This window comes from Lithobates pipiens, unplaced genomic scaffold (assembly GCF_037356315.1).
Source record: "Lithobates pipiens isolate NorthernLeopardFrog02 unplaced genomic scaffold, aLitPip1_a1.2 Scaffold_19, whole genome shotgun sequence".
NCBI lineage: Eukaryota > Metazoa > Chordata > Amphibia > Anura > Ranidae > Lithobates > Lithobates pipiens.
In genome coordinates this window covers 516056797-516069129 of record NW_027507764.1, presented here as the reverse complement: position 1 = coordinate 516069129, position 12333 = coordinate 516056797, and the positions used below count along the sequence as shown (strand labels likewise).

The window sequence follows — 12333 nt, the reverse complement described above, 5'->3', positions numbered from 1 at the left end:
TGATGGCTTTAATATTATTATCACAAAAACACGGTCATTTCCATTGGTTGGGCTGCGCTCTTTGCTGATGACATGAGCTTGCTCTCTTCAGCCTTTTCCATTTTTCAAACGTTTCCGATGCTTAATTCCCCCAGCCCCTCACTTGCACTTTAGTGTGACACAGTACTGATGGATTTGGTGAAAGACGGGAACATGTGCAAATATACATTGCTTGTTATACATGTGTACTTTTAAGCATGGCAAAGAATAAAGTGAAAAATAAAGACTCTTTATTTAATATTAGATTAACATGTTTAAAGAACGTCAACACATTTCTTGATTCGACTTTGCATGCTATGCAATGTGTGTTTTAAGATATCCGTATATGGGGATAAAACACTTTTAAAAGTTCTAATGTGATCTCAACAGTCTACTAAAAATGTCTAGGTGCTAGTGTTCCCTGTAGTTTGTACATATTTTGGCTAACTGGTCTTGTTACATGCTAGCAAAACCATCCAGATTACTTTGCATTTACAAATACGCTTCCTTGAAACTGGCGCATTTGCAACATTAGCTGTCAGCTCGATCCAGCGATGTTGCAGGAAAGACTCGGCTGGCCAGGACTCACTCTCCTCATTGGCTGAGATAGCAGCAGGGCGCCATTGGCTCCCGCTGCTGTTAATCAAAGTCAGTTAGCCAATGAGGAGAGAGAGAGAGAGGGGTAGGGTCGAGCTGTGGCTCTATGTCTAAATGGACACACAGAGCATTGGCTCGGGTGCCTCCTTAGCAAGTTGCTTACTGTGGGGGCACTCAGCAGGAGGGAGGGGCCAGGGACACGAGAAGAGGAGGATCTGGGATGCTCTGTGCAAAACCACTGCACAGAGTAGGTAAGTATAACATGTTTGTTATTTAAAAAAAAAAAAAAAAAACAAGGCTTTAGTATCACTTTAATAGAGGACCACCTTTTTAGACCTCACAGGAGCCTTTAGGCCAGTGGTTCTCAACTCCTTTCCTCAAGACCCACTAACATGCCAGATTTTAAGTATTACCTTGGAGAGATGCAGACTAAAATACTGCAATCACTGAGCAGCAAATTATATCTCCTGTGATGTATTTCAGTTATCTTGCAAACCTGGCCTGTCAGTGGGTACTGAGGACAAGAGTTGAGAACCACTGCTTTAGAAACACAATTTTTCCAATAATTCAAATAATTTAATAATCTTATTACCCTGCAGTGAAAATGTTTTACTAACATTGTCTTTACCTGTAAAAGAAATAGCATAAACACTCACCTTTTCTTGTGACTGTTTTAGAGTGCTGGTGTGGGCTGTTGGCGCTACCTATATTGAATTAATTTAGCGTCTACCAAATTTTGTGTTACCTCTATCTAGTGAAACCAACTATTTATCAAATCTTTATGAGATAAATGACATCAATAAATATGCAATCCCATGCCACCTCTATAGTAGTGCTGGTAGCACGTACTGAAATAATACAGTGACCCTTAAAGGGTAAAGAAAGGTGAACCATATACCAGAGGCTGTAATAAGTGAAATAAAGAATAAAAAGAGGTAAAAAAGGGGAGAGAGGTAGATAATAGGATCAATCCATATTTATATCCAACGTTCCTTACTCTAGATAAAGGGCCCAGAAATATTCCCCTTACACACAATCCCTCTCGTTTGTATACACAGGGGATACCAACACGCTAAAACAGTCACAAGCCACGGACTTTAAATAAAGTCTGTGAATCAAAGGGCGGCAGCAACCTTCACGTGCTTTTTCCTGCTTTCTCCATAAGCGCGGCTATTTGTATATACATCTTCACCTTTTCTTGTGTCTACACTGCTAAACACAACTCCAACCCCTAGACCTGATCCCCGAAGTCTGTGGAATACTGACTACCCCTGCAGGGCTGATCTCCTGGAGCCACCGCAGCTCTCTTTTGTTCCTTCCCCTGACCCCAATTTACTACAATATAAGGACCAGTTAGAACTGTATGAGACCCAGGAGACTGACACTCCCCAAAGTGTTGGTTTGGCAGCAATCTACGAGGAACAAGTTATTAGTGTTCTCTATGTGTGTTTCTAACTGCGGGGGAATGTGGCTATTGTTCCTACTTAGTAGGAACACACAATCTGTCTCCTCCCCCCTGACACCCCTGTTTGCACACACAGATCCTGGTTCTAACTCTGTCACTAGTGCTCACGGGTGCCCAGCGGTCATCGCGCCTGCTGGCCACGTGTACCTGCTACAGCATCTTAAACCGGTTCTCAGGATGTCAAAGGTCCTTTTTCTCATTCTTCCTCCAGCAGTGGGCGGTCCTGAATGCTACAAAGAATGACACCATATAATTATGTCAGTGCAATTTCCTGCAGGCATCACTCTCCCGTGAGGCCAGGGTTACTTAATGAGGGGCCCCCAAAGTGTGTGTTCATGACACCTTGGGCTTAGAATAAATGGCACTGGGTACTGGATCACAGATCAGTGATCTACAGTGGACAGCAGTGGCAATAGTAAGCTTTTTAGTGAAAGCTGTTTTCTTTAATTACAGTGCAGCAATTCTTTTTTTTTTTAAGTCCTAAGCACGAGTGGGGCTTTAATAACTCATATTACAATGGCATAACTGACAGGACTTTAATATTGGAAAACAATAATATAAACAATGGAATTCCCCTTTAAATGTGATAAGAGCCTTTATCTCATTGTTGTAAAATGTGTGCTTATATACGCATACTAAACTGACACTTGTACACAGCACAGGACAGCAAGCTGGTTCCCTACAGACAGTCTAGTCAGCTACTGATGGATGGAGAACAGGTCCATGTCAGGTCTACTTAGATTTGTTGTGACAGTGGGCAGTAGTTTCTTTGAGGTCTGGTGCTTTAATTCTGAAGAAGCAATGCTTTCCATCAACTTGTTTATAGCCAAGTATTGTGTTATGGTAGTTGGCCAAGAAATCAGCTATGCAAACGAGTAGAACCATTGTTTTCAGAGCAATTATGCAATCAGGTTCCTTTATAAATATTTTTTTGTTATCTACAGAAACTTGCACGATATACATCATCCGTGTCAGACATCAAAATATTATTTTACATAAATTGGTTCCTAGGTTGCTCTGGGTTTGCTCTTGTTATCGATGTTGCAATAAAAAAAGGGTCTGTTTCATTTAATCCTAGTAACACAAAAAAAATAGGTCATCAACCCTAAAGCAAACCTGTGCTTTTGCCCATGCAGAGCAAATCAAACATCCCCACTGCTCCGTTCACCCTCCAGATTAAAATAAAGCACCCAGTACGTCTGTTTGTGAGCAGCATGCTATTTATTGTTTCCCCTTCCTCTCACTGACAGCCAATTGGCCCAGCCCTGTCATGCAGGTTCAAGAAGACAATCCTTATCTCTGTGTAAGCTCCAACTAAAGCAATTTAGAATTTGAATATAGCTTCCTTTCCTCACTTCTGGAGGCTGAATAAAACAGCAGGCAAGTGAAGGAAAGGTGGGTATGTGCTGCTGTGGAGGGAAGCAATAAAGTCAATCTATTGTTTGCATAGGCACAGATTTGCTTCAAGACTTAATTCAGATTTTGTGCAAAAACTGTCAACAAGATTTAGATTTTGCCATTTCATTATGGTCATAAAGTATGGCTAGAGGTCACCAATTACTGCAATCTTTTCTGCATATAGGTGTTATTATTATTATTATACATGATTTATATAGCGTCAACAGTTTGTGCAGTGCTTTACAACAGTGTTTCTCAACTCCATTCCTCAAGGCGCCCCAACAGGTCATGTTTTCAGGATTTCCATTGTTTTGCATAGGGGAATTGATCAGTTGCACTGGAAATCTTGAAAACATGACCTGTTGGGGCGCCTTGAGGACTGGAGTTGAGAAACATTGCTTTACAACATGAGGGCAGACAGTACAGTTACAATACAATACAGGAGGAATTAGAGGGCCCTGCTCATTAAAGCTTACAATCTAAGAGCGAGGGTCAAGTAATACAAAAGGTAATAACTGTGGGGTATAATCTGATGGAGAAAGTAAAAGTACAGCTGTCAAGTGAAGGCAGGATATGCTTCTCTGAAGAGAAGGGTTTTCAGGGATCGTCTAAAAACAGAGTAGGAGATAGTCGGACAAATTGGGGTTGGGTGTTCCATAGGATAGGAGAGGCTTAGGAAAAGTCCTGCAGGTGAGCATGGGAGGAGGTGAAGAGGGAGCTAGAAAGCAGGAGGTCTTGGGAAGAATGAAGATAACGAGTAGTTTGGTATTATGAGTCGAGGTTACTGTCTGTAATGGCTTTTTAAGCTGTTGTTAGAATTTTGAATGTCATTTTTTTGGTGAGTGGAGGGATTGACAGAGAGGGGTAGTAGACACTGAGCAGTTGGTAAGGTGGATGGTCCTGGCAGCAGCTTTCATGATGGACTGATGGGGGGTAGCCTTTGTAAAGGTCATTTCGTAAGGAGGTAGTTGCAGTTGTCGAGGTGTGAGATGATCTAGGAGCTTTGTGGTGTCATTGGTTAGGAAGGGGCGTATTTTTGAGATGTTACGGAGGTTGAGGCGGCAAGATATGGAAAATGTTTGGACATGGGAAAGGATAGTGCAGAGTCCAGGGTTACAGGGACAGGCTGATAGTAGTGCTATTGATCTTGACAGAGAAATCAAGGGAAGAGGCATGTGGAGGAGAAAAAATCATGAGATCTGTTTTGGATAGATTGAGTTTGAGGAAGTGGTGTGACATTCAGGCTGATATGTTTGTTAGTAAATTAATTATACGTGAGGAGACTGAAGGAGTGAGATAGATTTGGGTGTCGTCAGCATGGAGATGGTATTAGAAGGCATGGGAGGCTATTACCTGACCCAGAGAGGAGATGTGGATGGAGAATAAGAGAGGTCCAAGAAAAGAACCTTGGGGGACACCGACAGAGAAAGGGAGAGGAGGAGGTAGAGTTGTAAGTGACACTGAAGGTGCGGTTGGATAAATAGGATGAGTACCAGCGAAGGAAGGAGTGAGATAGATTGGGGTGTCGTCAGCATGGAGATGGTATTGGAAGCCATGGGTGGCTATTACCTGACCCAGAGAGGAGATGTGGATGGAGAATAAGAGAGGTCCAAGAAAATAACCTTGGGGGACACCGACAGAGAAAGGGAGAGGAGGAGGTAGAGTTGTAAGTGACACTGAAGGTGCGGTTGGATAAATAGGATGAGTACCAGCGAAGAGTAAAGTCACGGAGACCAATGGCATGGAGTTTTTTTTAGGAGGAGGGGGTCCACTGTGTCAAAGGCAGCAGGAAGGTCTTATTGCAGGAGTATAGAATAGTGTCCACTGGATTTAGGTGTTAGCCGATCAGTTGTGAGTTTTAGAAGAGCAGTTTCCATTGAGTGTTGAGGGCAAAATTCAGACTGAAGGGAATCAAGAAGTTTATTCTTGGTGAAGTGGTCGCTCAGTAGGTTGTAAACCAGACTTTCAAGGAGTTTAGATAAAAAGGGGAGCAAGGAAAAGGGGTGTAGGTTGTTAAGATTGGTGGGGTCTAGTGAGGGCTTTTTAAGAATGGGGGTGACTATTGCATGTTTTAGAGAGCATGGGAAGATGCCAGAAGAGGGGGAGAGATTGAAGATGTAAGTTAGGGAGTGTAGAATAGAGCCAGAAGGTGAACGTAGCATTTTTGAGGGAACAGGGTCCAGGGGGCAGATGGTAAGGTGGACGTTAGAGAAACATTTAGCAACCTCGTCTAGAGGTTGAATGAAGGAAATAATGATTGTATCTGTGGACAGGCATTCCAGGCACAAGAGAAGGGGAGTCTGGCTTTGGGAAGAAGATGAATGGAAACTAAATTGTGTGGATTGTGGCTGCTCCCAGAGGGTGCAAGGTAATGGGTGTGTTGGGTACAGTTAAGTGATGGTGGCCCAGGGTTTGGGAACATATCTCCAGAGGTTATGAGAAGCAGAAGGGTGAGGAGAAGCAGAAGGGACATACATTTTACAGGTTTGCCACCAACAAAAGGAAGCAACTTATAATGTAGTGCATTACAAGACTTTACAATCACTTTAAGATGTAGAAAAACATAAGGAAAAAGAGACGGAGGAAACATAGGGGGAAAGAGGGAAAGAAGAAGATATAGGCCCAAAAAAGGAAAGAAGTAAGAAAGCTTTAGCAAGTCCTCCGAACCAGACTGTGGGTGGGCTATATCAGTAAAGATTCAGGATCGCCTGGCCTTCAAAGCACTAGAAGAAAGTTTGTGAACTTTAGGCTAGATTGACTCATCCCAATTCACTCTGTGTATCTTCAAATATCTGAATTATACTTTTGGTGATAATGATAGAGAACAGTACCTCCAGTTTAAATGCTGTCTTCAGGTGTGGTAAAATGCACTGCTCGCTGTTAGGTCAAGCCCCAATGAAGACATAAACAATTTTCTTCACTATACCATTATGAGCTTAAAGGATCATTTCATCTATAACTGATGTTTCTGTACAGGTCAACTTTGCTTGATAAACAGTTCAAACAAATTGTATACTAAAGCCCAGTACACATGGTCTGAAAATTGGTTGAGCAAGCAGGTACTGGCCAACTTTTGGTCCATGTGTATAGCTGTCTGTTCAACAGAAGCCAGTCTAATGATGGGCCTCTGTCGAATGGTGCTACTGGAAAGCTAACATTCTATCAGCACTCACAGCTAATGGAAGTCCCCCCTGTCAGAATACAATGTCATAGTGGGAGACATCTCTCCATTAACATTGCTTGTGTTGCTCCAAGGATATGTCAGTTTTCTTTTTTTTTTTTTAAACCCACTGGTTGTGTACCCAGCTTAAGATATAGATAGATGCCAATAGATTGATTCACCCACCGCCTTCTTATATTTATTGGGTCCTCTCACCTACTGCCTTATTATATTTTTTGGGTTCTTCTAAGCTGAAACCCCTGTATCTGAATTCTGAGGTCCACCCAGTTAAGGACATGGAATTCTAAAATATTAAAAAAATGTTGGCCTGTGTGATAGTATTGATAGACTGGCGAGAGAGCAAATTAACAATAAGTTGTGTGGTAAGCAAGCATGTTACACTACAATAAATAAAACAAGAAGAATGTGACCTAATGTCAGGGAGTATTCTGTCTGGTGCTCAGTCCATTAGCATTAACCAATGATTTCAAATATTTATTTTGCATTACTGATCTTTGAAACTTAGGCCGCGTACACACGGGCGGACTGTTCGCCCAACTTTGTCCGCTGAACAGTGTTTCAGCGGACAGTCCGCTCGTGTGTGGGCTTCAGCGGACAGTTTCAGCGGACAGTCTGACGAACAAAGTTTTTCGGAATTTCCATAAGACAGTCCGCTGAAACTTGGTTTCAGCGGACAGTCCGCTCGTGTGTAGGCTTGTTCGACAAACTAAGTTTCGCGCATGCTCAGAAAGGATTTACACGGCGAAGGTTGCATTGCAGTGTATTGGACGTCATATTTCTCGTCCCGTCGTACGTGCCGTTCACGTCATCGCGCACGCTTTCAGCGGACTGTTCGTTCATCGTGTGTGGTCAAGTCCGTTCATGCAAATTTTGAGCGGACTGTTTGTCGGATTGTTTGACGAACAAAGTTGGGCGAACAGTCCGCCCGTGTGTACGTGGCCTTAGAGCCACATCTTATAAAAATATTTTAGCCAACAGAACTGTGGCTGAATACATTTTACTGGCCCTTGGGTTATACAAAGCACAGTTATACACAATGCAACCTGACTTCATAGACTGTGATCTGTGGGGCAGCCAAAACTATGATCTGGCTAGAATATTAAAAGTTCCAGCTTGCTGTTAGTGAACTTGAATATTTAGTGAAGGGTTTTTAAATGGAGTGTCATGGTAACCAAATGATGGAAGCATGAGACTGGATATTTTATACATCTTTTAAAAAAAAATGTTTTAGCAAAGGGTGTTTTTTTTATTCCCATGAAGACACAAGAAAGAAAGGTTTATTTTGAAAAGGCTGTACTGTATTTATTGAATTTAAGTGTGAGCAGATTGCACCTTAACCTGGCTTGTTCCAGTGGAGAAGTTGATGTGACGTGTTAGATGATTTACAAGTAACATTATCCATAACTGTAACTTAATTCCATACTTTGATTGCACATAAAACATTGTAACTAGTTATGTAATTTTTATTTGCTGCTTTATACTATTTAATATAATAAAAGATTTATGCTTTTCTTTTAGTTGTGGAGTTCCTAGCTATGCATATATATCTATATCTATTTAAAAAGAAAATTCAACAGAGTTTTTGGTGTGCAAGTCAGGCCTGGAAACTGGAGCCCCAAAGAGATATGAAAAGATTGCTCATACAGCCCATCAGAATAAAACTATAACTATGCCATCAGTTTTAGGGGGACGGACCCTTTAAAGTTTAAATAGTAAAAGATTATTTATGATGAAAAGTTGTGCAGTCACCTATTCATAGGACTAAAGATTAATTGAAAAATGTATCTTTCGTTCACTATTGTTGCTCCCAGTGGTGTTGTTGTGTGGTTGATTGTAGGAACGATTTGAAATCATGAAACATGCCAAATGTATTTGGTGTAAATCTTTCCCTGTAGACCCATCATGAAGTGTTACCTCAAAGGAAAACACAAAGTTATTACCGAGAGATCAGTGCAGAGTGATAGCTGCTTGATGCAATAGTCAGTGTTAACTACGTATACATAAATGAATTTCCCTGGCAACGAGCCCCTTGTCATCTCCATGGAGATAAATGATGCACTGTCTCTTTTGATGGATCACCTAGAAACAAAATCCATATGAAGGAGAACAGAATGAAGATTTGGAACTTGGGCATCTCAACAGAGTGTCTTTGGATTTAGTCACTGCCGAGTATAATGCAAAATTGTAAAATGCAACAGCAACTTAATATATCAGAAACAAATATTCCTTGCAAGTAAATTAATATTTCTTATATGTACAAAGAAGAACACAGAATGATTTTCTGGAAACAATGCAGCTGCTTTTAGGAAATTGGACGCTGGCAAACAAAGCTGTAAGGACAGTCTAGTATAACACCTTCCACTTTTATACTAGGCTTGGCTGCATAATACAACCCTGACATGAGTTCCCCTTTATTGTACTTCAAAATTAGAAAAAAAAATCTATTTTGTGTTTTCAAGTGTACCTAAACCAGAACAAAACATGTAAAATATTGCAATATACTGATCTTTAGATGTGGTGGCTGCATTTTTTTTTAACCAAATGTTTCCTTATTTGCACATTAACCAGTAATGTGCAGTCCAGTAACACACTTCCTGTCCAAGGGCAACAATGCTTACTCTCTGTATTATATCTATAAAGAGCAGCATTGACTCAGTACTTTAGAACTGCAGAATATCTACCCCTCTCCACTTCTCTATAACATGAGGGGGGTGCTTTGAAGTCCACAGAGGGAACAGGGAGCAGTGCTAACTGATAACAGTCAGCAGAGGTAGGATGCACAGGAAGTTATTAGCTCACTGAATTTGGCAGGATAAAAGGTTTATTTTTTATAATTATAATTGTAAACGCATTCGGTGGTATATTTAACATACCAAAAGTGAGCAAAAAATAGATATTTATTGGTAGGGATTGCATAAAATTAAAGCCCGTCTTTGCTGTATAATAATTGCCCAAAGTATAGGCATCATAAATGTAAAACTATGTATAAATATACATGTATTAGATACTTTCATTAAACTTTATTACATTAGAAAACATTAGCTTTCAAGGTGACTCGGTGTAGTGAAACATCAATGTTAATCTATCAATTAGAGACAGTAAGTCTGATTTCCTAAAGAAGTTCAGACACGTCACCCAAAAAATTGAATGAATGTTGACTTCAATTATCCAAGCATGTGAAAAGCAATTTCCTGTCATTTTGCATGCCCAATCAGTTGCAGATATATTGTTTCAACTGGATAACCAAGGTGACTATTCACACAAATTGTTTAGTCTCAATATACCACTTAGAGACTTGTTCACAATTTAGTTTATAGTTTCATTCCACCCAAACCACAAGTCAACCTTCAGTTTTTGGGAAGACAACTGAATATTTTTCCAAATTTTAATATCTTTACATAACTAAAATAGTAAGGATTTGCCTACAAACCTGTAGCCAAGTGATAAGTCTAATACAACTTTAATCTTGAGATTTTTGTTCATTCTTCACTTTTTAAAAATTTCAACAATGGAGTATGCCACCATCTATTGGATTTGCAACGGCTGTATGGGTTTGCCAAAAATAGAAATTCTAACAGGGATATTACTGGAGTCTGTGAAATCTACAAAAAAATGGTAGGTTATGATTCAACTAATTTGTAACCACCCAAAGTAGATTTTTAAAGCCCAACTTAACACTCATGTAAAATACAGTCAATAGATTCTAGGTGGTGAGAAATGGTAAGTGATTAGTGTGTTGCCTTTATTTAGCCATAGACTTAGTAAAAAGCCTGACCCCCCCCCCCCCCCCCAACAGCAGAAAAAAAACACAGCTCTCTTCGACACATCTTGGGTAAATTAAAGCTATTGCTCTTTAATCAGAAGGGAGCATGACCACTGCTTCGACATGGAGAGCAGGGTTCCTTCTCTGCAGCATGACAGCTGGGCTAATTTACTATATCTGTGAATGTTTTATGACCCAAAAAAATAGAAAGACTGTGATTTCTTACTGTTTTACTGCACCTTGAATCAATTGAGAATATTTTCCTTTTTTTATTTCATATATATTTCCCTACAGTCAATATTCTGTTAACCATCTGTCAAATGTTTTATATGTCATTATACAGGTTGGTGGTTTGATGCCTGTGGCCCTTCTAACCTTAATGGGATGTACTACAACGCTGGCCAGAACCATGGAAAACTGAATGGAATAAAATGGCATTATTTTAAAGGGCCAAGCTACTCTTTGCGTTCAACAACAATGATGATTCGACCTTTGGACTTCTAGTTCAGAAGATGAGGACAATGGAAAACTTTCAGTCATGGGAAGTTTCTTTGTATTTTATATCAGTTGTGAAAATATGGAATGACAGTATTCCCAGCACACATAAGGAAATCCGTGTGAGGGTTTGCTGATCTCCTTTTGGAAATATACCTTCACAATCAAAGCTGCTGGATCTACAGCAAACAACTGCAAAAATGGTTGAGCCATTATGGATTTGTTCTTCATGAACACAGTGCTGAACTTGCCATATGATAACAAGTACTATATATCTCATGGTATTGAAACTGAGTAGTCAGTATGTTTTGATAATAAGCCACATATTACCCAACAATTCTCAATGATTATGTGGACTGGGAAAAAAAAAAAAAACATTTGCATCAACGCACATATAAAACATTCTGGTTCATGCTATTTCTATATTTTTCTATGGACTTTTTCAGAAGACTGTCTTTATGGGCTGGATATGTAGATAAGCATCAAATCTTTCAATACACTTTAAAAATGAAAATGTGAATTTGTTCCATTAAGTATTAAAACATGAACCTTTTATATCTGCTTAAAGTGCTTGGGGGGTGTAGGCACAAAAACTAAAATATAAAGACAAAATAACATTGTTACCAAACAAAACCAATTTAATTCTTCCACAAATGTGGTTGGTTGGTATGTAATATCCTTGTTTTACCAATAAATGTGTTTTTGAAAATAGGCCCCTTGGGCAGGAATAGATGAGGAATGTATAAGGAATGGTAATGAAAATGTACCTGCTGGCCACTTACAAAGGAATAATCATTTTGTGACAATAAGTATTTTTTTAGTAGCTCACTGGGAATCAACATAACTGATTTAATAGTGGTATCAATATTAAATACAATGTATAAAGACCTGGATGAGTGCAATGGCCACGTGGAGGTAAAGATGGGAATAAGCAGCAGGTACCTTTACTTTGTGATTTTATTACAGACATCCATAGGCATGAAACTAACTATGATTAGTGAAGGCAAATCACTGAAATACAGCCCTTGGTGTAAGCCACATTTAAGAAGGTGTCTTCTATAAATAGAATAGGTATTGCTATCTTGTCAATATAAAGGTATATAGGAGGTGGCACTGCAAATTGGTGAGATGGTTCAGAGAACCAACACATATCTGTCTTCTGGGATGAACAAGTGATTGATTCTTTTTTGCAGCTCCCTTTAGTCCAAAGGTGCCAGAACAAAATAGTGGAACTTTGGATGTGACCATCAAAAGAGAAAAGGTGGAGTCCAAAATGAAGAGTTCAGTAAGGTTCAAGTTGAAAGTTTATAAAGTATTTACTCATTACACCCCACATATATAATTAACTTTCAACTTCCTGCCACTTCATTTGGCACTCAATTTTTTCCTATTGCATGTATCTTGTTGAGGTCACCA

General features: G+C 39.7%; 1 protein-coding gene across 1 annotated transcript in view; it reads left to right on the top strand.

Moving 5' to 3' along the window:
* Positions 1 to 11626, top strand: part of ANGPT1 (angiopoietin 1) — a 433269-nt gene extending 421643 nt beyond the window's left edge. The window contains exon 9 of the mRNA XM_077493172.1: positions 10766 to 11626. Within this exon, the coding sequence (XP_077349298.1) occupies positions 10766 to 10926 (161 nt within the window). The 3' untranslated portion in view covers positions 10927 to 11626. The remainder of the gene's footprint in view (positions 1 to 10765) is intronic.
* The last annotated feature ends 707 nt before the right edge of the window (positions 11627 to 12333 follow it).